This window comes from Oryza sativa, chromosome 1, assembly GCF_034140825.1.
Source record: "Oryza sativa Japonica Group chromosome 1, ASM3414082v1".
NCBI lineage: Eukaryota > Viridiplantae > Streptophyta > Magnoliopsida > Poales > Poaceae > Oryza > Oryza sativa.
The window spans coordinates 23,270,709-23,281,871 of NC_089035.1; the positions used below are offsets into that span (position 1 = coordinate 23,270,709).

An 11,163-nucleotide genomic window follows, 5' to 3' on the forward strand; every position below is an offset into this window, starting at 1 on the left:
ATTTTAATGTATGACGCCGTTGACTTTTTGACCAACGTTTGACCATTCGTTTTATTCAAAATTTTTATGTAAATATAAAAAAATTTATGTCATACTTAAAGAACATTTGATGATGCATCAAGTCACCATAAAATAAATAATAATTATATAATTTTTTTAAATAAAACGAATGGTCAAACGTTGGATAAAAAGTCAACAGCGTCATACATTAAAATATAAAATATAAGGTAGTATCAACCAAGCACACCATTAACAACACATCCTCTACCAAAATTTGTTAATTTCATATCTCAAAACTCAGCCAAGATTTAGTAAGGCCTTTGGCCAAACACCACTCTGCTTGGCCCTGTGTTGGAATTTGGATCCCCCCCCACCCCACACACACACACAAAAAAAAAACAAAGAGAGAGAGAGAGGAGAGAAGAATTTTTTTTATTTATAATTTTTTTTATTAAAAGTTTTACAAAAATAATTTTCCATTTTGAAAATTGACGGAAGGAGTCGCCTACCGCCCTTAAAAATCGCCCTCTCAGAGGGCAGCGAAAATGACATGGCAGACGGCCGTTCGCTCTCGGGCGACGGCCGTCAACGAAATTTGCAGGCGGCCCCCTTGCCGCCCTCCGCTAGGGCGATTTTATACTGTGCGGGGGGCCGCCTGCAAATTGGCGGCGAGGGGGGGCATGGAATTTTGCAGGCGGCCCCCTTGCCGCCCTCCGCTAGGGCGATTTTGTACTGTGGGGGGGCCGCCTGCAAATGGGCGGCGAGGGGGCATGGAATTTTGCAGGCGGCCCCCTTGCCGCCCTGGGGGAGGGCGATTTTTGCCTCTCCCCCTATAAAGCCCAGTCCCTCCTCTGTAAAATTTCATTATATTCACTAAAAATCCAAAAAAAACAAAAGAGAGAGAGGGGAGGGCAGCAGAAGGGGAGCGGCGAAGCCCTGCTGGTTCGCTCAATTCATCACAGGTATGCTCCCATACATCTTTTGCATTTGTACTAATATGTTATGTTTGAGTATATATGTTGCGTTTTAGTTTTAGTTCCATATATTTTAGCACATCTGTAGCACACAGCACATATGTGTAGATCCATATCATAGAATATAATAGTATGAATTGAGACATAGACAGTAGTGTTAATTGTAAGATGTAGTTTAGTTTGATCTGGAGAATGTAACGTAATTTTAGAAATTTAGAGAACAATATTGTAGAGAATGTAACTTAGGGCGTAGTACAGAAATGCGAGGTTAACGCAGTTATTGTTTTCATCAGGCACAATGTCAAGTAAGGTCACATTTCAGATAGTTCACGGTGAAGGAAATATTAGATTTGGTCCAGATGGTGTTGATCTGTCAGATTTTGTAATGACATCTAAGGGCATCGATAGGCCTGCGGAGAGAACATTTCAGTCAATTTATAGTTGGTTGTTGAGAGGATTTAGAATAGACCAAGAAGTCTACACAATGTCAGTGTCAGTTGTAGTGAGTCGTGCAACAGAAGGTTATTTTTGGGAACTAATGCCGATGGACAGCACTGATGCTTAGAGACGGTATGTGGAAATGGCTTTTGAACGGTCATGGCCCCTCGTTATATTTGTGTCGGTACAAGAGAAAGATATAAATGTTTCAATGCAAACTGAAGATGTAGAGGGTCCTATCAATGCAGGGGATGTTGTTGGACCATCGATGCAAAATGAGGAAAATCAACCAAGGGAGGAGCAGGCTATGGGCATGGCGGATGAGGGGGAGAGAGTCGGTATAATTGTTGATGAAATGGAGAGGGAAGATTCGGATAATGAGGAAGTGGACGACGACGCATCATCCGATGAGGAAGGTGATGTAATGGCCACTGATTGGGCAAATGAGGACTTCTCTGGACTTGTTATATCAGAGGGTGATCATGTACCCTGGGAGTATAAGGAGAACGAGGTAATTGAGGGTGCAAGATATGCTCATAAGGATGAGATGAAGGAGGCGGTGAAGCATTGGGCAGTTTCCTTGCAGAGAGAGTTTAGGGTGGTCAAGTCAACAAATTATGTGTATGAAGTGAGGTGCATGAAGGAAGATTGTCCGTGGCGTGTCCATGCATATAAGGGTAAATGGAATGATTATTGGAAAGTTAGCATTGTGACCGAGCACAAGTGCTACTTACAAGGGGTGGAGAAGTATCACCGAAACATCACTTCAGCTTTTGTGGCAAGTGAGATGTACAGCAGTGTTGTTGGTAACATTGGCTTTGAACCAAAATCAATTATTAGGCACATCGAGAACAAATTCAAGTACACCATAAGCTATGCAAAGGCCTGGAGAGCCAAACAAAAGATCATTGAGATGAGGTATGGCACATTTGAAGCTTCTTATGATAATTTGCCTCGTTTGTTAGCCACCATTGCCCAGAGGAATAATAATACGTACTATGACCTACATACATTTACATCGGTTGATGATCGAACAAAGAGTGTGCTGCAAAGAGCCTTTTTCTCATTGGGTGCTTGCATCAATGCTTTTGTGCATTGTCGACCTGTTCTATGCATAGATGGAACTTTTATGACAGGTAAATACCGAGGTCAGATATTGACAGCAATTGGGTGTGATGGGAACAACCAGGTTCTACCTATGGCTTTTGCATTTGTAGAGAGTGAGAACACTGAAAGCTGGTACTGGTTCCTAGAGAGAGTGCACATTGCAGTGGTGCGTATGAGGCCCAACGTTTGCCTTATACATGATCGTCATGCGGGTATGTTGCGGGCTATTGACTACTTGCAGAACGGTTGGGATGAGAAGGGACTTCCAGCTAAGTGGCCTGATGTTCGGAGTCGGTGGTGCATGCGTCACATGGGTGCAAATTTCTACAAGCAATTCAAGAACAAGCATCTTATGGAGCTCTTTAAGAGGCTCTGTGCACAGAACCAAGAGAAGAAATTTAATGAGTTGTGGGACAAGTTGGATGAGTTGACAACGAAGCAAACAGATGAGCAATCTCGCAGACCACTAGTTGAAGGTGACGAGCCTCCCATACCTCTTGGTGCATTACATGATGACCCACCAACAATGAGAAGGAGGTCAGGGTCGTCCATCAGAAATTTCACTCAGTGGATTGAGAATGAGCCTAAGGAGAAGTGGTCTCTATTGTTCGACACCGATGGATCTCGGTATGGCATAATGACAACCAATTTGGCAGAGGTGTACAACTGGGTAATGCGAGGAGTTCGGGTACTTCCATTGGTTGCTATTGTTGAATTCATCCTTCACGGCACGCAAGCGTACTTTAGGGATCGATACAAGAAAATTGGTCCGTCCATGGCCGATGACAACATAGTGTTTGGCAACGTAGTGACAAAGTACATGGAAGATAAAATCAAAAAGGCACGGAGACATCGAGTTGTTGCTCAAGGCACACAAGTGCATCGGTATGAAATAATGTGTGTTGATAGGAGCAGGCGTGGTATCTATCGCAAGCAAGCCGTGCAGGAATGTGTCTTGAAGGCGGATGGTGGATGTACCTGCAGTTGTATGAAGCCGAAGCTTCATCACCTTCCTTGCTCACACGTTCTTGCTGCTGCCGGTGATTGTGGCATATCTCCCAATGTGTACGTCTCAAATTATTTCAGGAAAGAAGCAATCTTTCATACATGGAGTGAGGAGATATATGGGTTCGGGATCTCAGGATCTTACACAACGCTGAGTGCCCAAGTTTTTTATATTCCAGATCCATCTAAGTTAAGGGTGAAAAAGGGTCGACGCCAAACTAGACGCATCAGAAATGATATGGATGAGTCAGAAGCAGGTGGGAGGACTTTACGCTGCAGCAAGTGTGATCTGCGCGGCCATACTTACAAGAAATGCCCGAAGAATGCAGAAGTTCCAAGCGGCGCAGATGCTAGTCCATCTGGACAGGCAAGTGATGGTAGGCGACCACCTGGTGAAGGAACAACAAGCAGGCGCGCAAGGCCAAGGCGTCGTCGCGCAGCAGGCGATTCCATGGTGTAACAATGCTTTCGATTTAGGAAATAAAATGCTGTTGTGATGTAATGAGTGTTCGGACTAAATACTTCTATCGTGTAATTTCAATTCAATGTTGTTGTAATGAGTACCTCCGACTATTGTTGTACTAGTAGTATTGCGAATTATTCGGTGTTGTATCATAATGTTATCGTGATGAGTGTTCGGACTAAACACTTTTGTTTGTTTGTACTCTTGTTTAATATGTGTTAGTAATTCGCTTAGTTCAACATTTATTACTTATGTTGAACTAATTATTTATATGTTTCTGATCAACCTATTTGATGCAGGTATGGCGTACGACACACCGGCGCTGTTGAACCGTGGGATTGACAGGAACCACCGCTCGTTCCTGTCAGCAGTCGAGGGTGCACAGCTCGGCACCTTCCGTCCACGCACGTCGCGCGAGTGGTTGCGTGTCGACCCCCGTCACGTTCCTTGGTACGCGTATGTTCACATTTCAACTCAACTTTGCTCTGTGTTGTACTTATGTTTGAAGTTTGCTCTATACAGGTTGCGTGCGGCAGGCCTTCTACCACTTTGTAGGCTTGTTGAGGCGGCAGCGGACGACCGTGACCCAGCGAAGCGGTGGGATGCAGATCGGTCACTCCTTGCCGCTCTTGTAGACCGCTGGAGACCTGAGACGCACACGTTCCACCTTCCCTGTGGGGAGATGGCTCCGACACTGCAGGACGTGTCGTACCTGCTCGGGCTACCGCTGGCGGGAGCAGCAGTTGGTCCCGTGGACGGTGTTTTTGGGTGGAAGGAGGATATCACTGCGCGCTTCGAGCAGGTGATGCGCCTTCCACACCTAGGACCGACCATCACCCTTCCTCCGTACTCTACAGTCGGGCCTAGCAAGGCTTGGTTGCTCCAGTTCACTGTAAGTAAATAAGTTGTTATTATCATACGTGCTTATTTGCGACCGAATGAGTGTTTTGTACTAACATTTCATTCTTAATTGTAGGCGGACCTTCTGCACCCTGACGCTGATGATTACTCGGTCCGACGCTCCCTTGAGGCGTACCTGTTGTGGTTGTTCGGGTGGGTGATGTTCACTAGCACCCACGGGCACGCTGTGGACTTCCGGCTGGTCCACTACGCACGGTCCATCGCGGATGCTCAGCCACAGGACGTGCCGCAGTGGAGCTGGGGTTCTGCCGTGCTAGCAGCCACGTACCGTGCCCTCTGTGAGGCGTGCACGAAGACTGACGCGGGAGCGATCATCGCTGGCTGCCCTATGTTGCTTCAGCTTTGGGCAGCCGAGAGGTTTGCCATAGGTCGACCAGTGGTGGACAGCGCACCCTACGGGGTTGGTCGCAGCGCGCAGTGGCCAGAGGACGGTCCCACGATGGGGACTTACTGGTGTCGACGTGGGGTTAGTGCAACTTCGCTGCGTTATAAGTTTATCAGTCGTCTTTTTTTTTTCTTCACATAACATGTCTAATTCCGATCATGTTTATTGCAGCGTCGTTACGCTCACGTCCAGGTGAGACGTGGTTACCCGGACTTCGTGTTCGAGTTTGACCGTCTCCAGCCGAGCGACGTCATCTGGGAGCCGTACACAGAAGATGCCGTCGCTGCGAGAGCACCGCTAGGACTTTTGTCCTTGTGCACACGCGACCAGGCTTACTGGCTCACCATCCTGCCGATGGTGTTCGACATTTTCGTTGAGCCTCACTGCCCGCAGCGTGTGATGAGACAGTTCGGACTTAGGCAGGTGTTTCCGGGCAACGTGCAGCCGACCGTCCTCCCTGCCGACCACTCGTGAGTTCGGATTGTTCATTTCTAAATTTTTATGATAATTACTTCATCGAGCCATATAATTTACCTCTCTTCACAGGTTGACTCGACGGGGACAGCTAGCAGGCGCACTTTGGGCTCCACGTGTACAGCAGTACGTTGACGACTGGGTGTTAGCTACAGAGGAGGTGATCAACGAGCTCTTCCCACACACGGAGGAGAACTACCGTGACTACCTTCGTTGGTACCTTCCTCGCACTCGTGCGCGTGTGACCTTCACTCCAGACGCCCTAGAGCCGCACGTTGCCGCTGTCACGGACGCGTATCCCACGCACCGTGACCGAGACTACTTCGTGGCGGTACATCCAATTTGTATTACTTCTTACAATTATTTCATTTATCTTGCATAATATAGGACAACTACTGAATTTGTTATTTCCATCTTGCATAGGCTGATGCCGCACGGGATATCAGTGCCGATATCACCGCAGTCCAAGTGAGGTTGAACAGAGGTTTGCACTTGACTGACGTTGAGCAGAGGGTGACCTTCGACCGGATGCAGGAGAAGATGCGTGCGGTCATGCGCGTCTTCTCCTGTCGCAGCGCCGTGGACGTCGTACCTCCAGCTGGTCCGGTACAACCACGGCCTCGCGCGCCTACCGTCGGAGCAGGACCTCGACCTACGACACCTATTTCGCACGGTACTGCTCAGCCCAGAGGTTTCTTAAGTTTTGTTTCTGTTTTTGTACGAAAACATCACCCCGTCGTAACTTGATGATCCATCCTCGCAGGACCTCGTTTGCCTTCGAGCGCCCCTAGCTTCGGATCAGTGCGACCTACAGCACCGGTTTCGCACAGTACAGTTCAGCCCAGATATTAGTTCATTTTTGTTTCAGCTTTTGCACGATTATGTCACCATGTTTTAACTGCACGTTTCCTCATCGCAGGACCTCGTCTGCCTTCGAGCGCGTTCGCAGGCACGACCGGCGCTTCCACGAGCTCCGCAGGGGCGTTCGCCACCTCTTCGGGCGCGTTCGCCAGCTCTTCCTCTCACGGAGCGTCGATCCCTCGCCCACACGGTACTTTACTTTTTATTAATACTGTTAAATACCTGTATGAAACTGATGGTCCTTGTCCAGCAGGATTTGCAGCCGGGATCTTCGGTACTGGGGCCTCTTCGTCTCACGCCGGTAGGACTGGTCCTACTAGCCAGTTCTACGACGACGACTTGCACGGTGCAGACCACCACGACGTACTAGGCTCCTCTCAGCTTGGAGGAGCTCCAGAGGCGCACACTCAGGAGCAGCCAGAGGTCACACCTGTACAGGCAGGACGGGTTGGCCGTGCCGTACCCCCGGACCGACTCACGTACTCCCACGGGCACATTAGGGCGCAGGGTAGGAGGGACAGGGGTAAGAGGCCTCGTCAGTAGTGTTCTACCTCTTCAGTCCTTATGTGACCGTTTCTTTTGGCTTACAAACTTGTAAAGCAGTACTACTTTTGCTATTACTACTGCAGTACTACTTGTGTTTGTCTCGTCTACATAGTTCTTTTCATTCATATGGTGCTAGAACAACTTATGCTCACGACAACACACTTTCGGCGCTGCACGGTAGTGTCAGATCCAGTAGCGCGCACAGTCCACAACAGCACACATGAAAAGCGGCAGCTCGAGTTATCACTATCAACTTTCGGCGCTGCCTGTTTACATAAAGTGAATCACGCCCACGCGTGATCGTCTTGTCACATCTAATGAATAATGTATCTCATTGAGTTCACATATATTGCAGTGAAAACGACGCTATATAATTGACAATCTGAAGGCAACCTCTTCATATCTTCTTTCCCACTAGCACACAACACACGAAAATGGAAGCCTATTCATTGGTAATACGTAATCTAGATTTGAGATTATGTAGAACATTCTTCACTACAATTTTACATTTTGGCAGCAAACCAAATATGATCAAATGCAATTTTACCTTACCAAATATTTGGTCGTGAAGAAAAATTTGGCACTAACAATCCAAATATGCCCTAAAAATTAATAAAATATTTGTACGGTAACAAAATATTTGTACGGTAACAATCCAAATATGCCCTAAATAATAATAAAATTGTATTTTACCAGTCTTGGAGATTTTAATCTTGTATAGTTTTCAATATAAAAAGATTTGATAACTATTGATATTTATACAAAAATATAGAGCACAGTACAAAATCGCCCTTGCGGAGGGCGGCAAGGGGGCCGCCTGCAAAATTCCATGCCCCCTCGCCGCCCATTTGCAGGCGGCCCTCCGCACAGTACAAAATCGCCCTCGCGGAGGGCGGCAAGGGGGCCGCCTGCAAAATTCCATGCCCCCCCTCGCCGCCCATTTGCAGGCGGCCCCCCGCACAGTACAAAATCGCCATCGCGGAGGGCGGCAAGGGGGCCGCCTGCAAATTTCGTTGACGGCCGTCGCCCGAGAGCGAACGGCCGTCTGCCACGTCATTTTCGCCGCCCTCTGGGAGGGCGATTTTTAAAAATCGCCTTCCCAGAGGGCGGTAGGCGACTACTTCCGTCAATTTTCAAAATGGAAAATTATTTTTGTAAAACTTTTAATAAAAAAAATTAAAAATAAAAAAAATTCGAGGGGAGAAAGGGGGAATATTCAGTGCAAGGTCGGCAGCTTGGCATAATTCACTGGCATGTCATGTCACATTATCACGGCACCGGCCGGCCCAATGCATAGCCCAGATATCCATCTGAACCAATAGGCCCAAAAGACTAACCAGCTCTCAGTCTCAGCCTCCGGCCTGCAACAAAGTGGAGCGCCTTGCCGCCATTTCGCCGAGCGCCTTCCCGGCGAGCCCGCGCTCCACGGGGAGAGTCCGCCGCAGCGCCAGCGCATTCGGCGACACCACGCCGCTTGGCAACACACAACGATTCCGGACTAGGTACCCACCGCCGCGAGCCCCCCGAGCGGCCGAACGCGCAGCTGCTCCGTGTCGAAGCGGAGGCCGCTGGCCGCGCGAGTCCGAGCGGCGAGCGAAGCGGCGGAATCCATCGATGGCCGGGTTCGGGCCTCTTCGGTTCGCGTTCCATTTCGTGCAAGCGAAGGCACCACCCGCCCTGACGCGGCTATAAATCCCCCATTATCTGATCGAACCGGTAGCCACCCCACCCAGTCACCCACCCGCGCTCGCCAAAAATGTTAGAGCCCACGAGATACTACTATCGCCGCCGCCGCGGGCGTGGCGCGGTGGCGGCGGCCCGGCGGTTGCCGACGGTGGCCGCCATGGACAGGGCGAAGTGGGGGGACCTCCCCGAGAACGTCCTCCTCGGCTTCACCGCCTGCCTCCCCTGCCGCGCCGACCGCGTCCGCATGGCCTGCGTCAACAGGCAGTGGCGCGCCGCCGTGCGGGAGGGGCCGCGCCCCCCGCCGCCGGCGCCCCAGCTCCCGCCGCTCCCGCCCCAGCTGCCGTGGCTCATCTTCCCCAGCTCCGCGACGCCCTCCTTCTACAGCTGGATCGGCCGCACGAGCCACCCCCTCCCGCTCCCGCCCGACGTCCGCGTCGCGCGCTTCTGCGGCTCCTCCGACGGCGGCTGGTTCGTCCTCGCGCTCGACTCCAGCCACCGCTACGCGCTCTACAACCTCAACTCCGGCCACCGCGTCGAGCTCCCGCCGGGGATCGTGTCCCCCTCGGGCAAGCAGTTCCCCTTGGTCGCGCGCTTCGCCACCCTCTCCGCCTCGCCGCCGACGCCGTCGTCGTCTCCTCGGCCCTACATGCTCGCCGCCGTCGTCCTCGTGTCGCGGCGGCTCGACGTCGCGTTCTGGGTCCAGGGGAGCAAATGCTGGTTCCCGCACAGGGGCCCGAGGCTGAACCAGCCGCAGGACGTCGTCTACTACAACGGGGGCTTCTACTTCGTCACCGCCGACGAGGGCGTCGTCGTGTACTGGCCGGGGTACGGCCGCCTGACCAACAACCAGATGCGGATGCGCCGCGTGGAGTACAACATGCTGCGGCGCGACGATTACCTCGAGGACATGGGCTTCATCGGAGGCAACGGATCCATCACGCGCTACCTCGTGGAGTCCCGGGGCCAGCTGCTGATGGTCGCGAGGTACATCTACAACGAGGGCGGCACGGAGGTGCTCCGCGTGTTCAGGTTCCATGTCATGCCGCTGACGCCCGCCGCCGCCATCAGCGGGCGACCTCGCGCCACCTGGTTGCCCGTCGACTACCTGGAGGGGCGGATGCTGTTCGTGGGGAAAGGCTGCTCCAGATCGTTCGAGGCCGCTCGGTTCCCCGGGTTCGAGGACGCCATCATCTACTTCCTCGACGAGGGCTTCGTCCACGACACGACGGCGTCGGCGGCGGTGCAGGAGAGGCCGCGCTACTCGTTCACCGACATGGGCAGGTACGAGATGGACGACATGGCCAGCGAGGCGTGGCCTCCGGTGGATCGCCGCCCGACGACGTCGGACAACGCTCCCCCCACTTGGTGGTTCCCCTGACCTGACCATGCGCTCTCCGGCCCGGTTACTCTTCAGCTTATGATGATACTTGCATACGCTTCATTTTCATCATGAGTATGGTTGAATTGCTGTTATGAGATGATCAAATTGTTTGATAACACTAGTAGGATTGCAGGAGAATGAATGATACGTGCGTATGTGCCTCAGTTGATGGTTTCGAGGCTTCAGTTCAGGTCCTGCGAGGCTGCAAGCCTGCAACAAAGGATCTCGGGGAAATTTTGCTTTACTGATTGTTGCCCCATAACTGCTGTGTCGTTTGGTTCACCGTTTTTCAATTCTCATTTGTTCAGGATTTCAGGTCGGTTTAGCTTCAATGCGATGATGATATGTCAAGGGAAAATGTGATGATGTACCGTAGTGGCCGAAGGTGTCCTCTTCTTCCTTTCATTTTGCAAGCAAGACATGTGTTCTTGCAGGTATTTTGCAGCTGAAATTTTCCTTGCGATCAAGACATCTGTTTTTTGCAGGTATTCTGCAGCTGCGGTTTTTCCATGAAGTCTCTGGTTTTCTGTTCATGTTAATGTTTAGCACAAGCCATGAAGGATTTTTCTCACTCTTTTTGTTACCTTGTCAAATGAGATCCTAGAACTAAAAATATTGGATTTTACTTAATAGTTAATACAAGAATGCACAAATCTTTTGCGTATTCCCTAAACCAGCGCATTAGTGTTTTTGCTGGAATTGCCAGTGGAATTTATTTTTCTAGCAATTCATGCTGATTGCTGATGCAGCGGTGCTGCCACAGCTAGCCCACAAGTTCGCTCTCCGGCATTTTGTCAGAACCAGATCAAGCAATCATTTTATCTGCTTAGTAATTAGTCTTAGTCAATAAATCAGACCTGAATGATGTTGATTTCTCATATGAAACTATGAAATCGTTGATTATATGATGGTGGCTGCTAAA

At 50.4% G+C, this 11,163-nt stretch overlaps 1 protein-coding gene and 1 long non-coding RNA gene across 2 annotated transcripts; both read left to right on the plus strand.

Moving 5' to 3' along the window:
• The first annotated feature begins 6,636 nt into the window (after nt 1–6,636).
• LOC136354896 (uncharacterized) lies at nt 6,637–7,275 on the plus strand. Its single transcript, XR_010738757.1, has 2 exons — nt 6,637–6,818; nt 6,882–7,275. It is a non-coding gene; the product is annotated as an uncharacterized lncRNA (long non-coding RNA).
• Nucleotides 7,276–9,017: 1,742 nt separating this feature from the next.
• Nucleotides 9,018–10,485, plus strand: LOC4324207 (uncharacterized). The gene has a single exon (XM_015782915.3). The coding sequence runs from the start codon at nt 9,018–9,020 to the stop codon at nt 10,236–10,238; it is 1,221 nt and encodes a 406-aa protein (XP_015638401.3). The 3' UTR covers nt 10,239–10,485.
• The last annotated feature ends 678 nt before the right edge of the window (nt 10,486–11,163 follow it).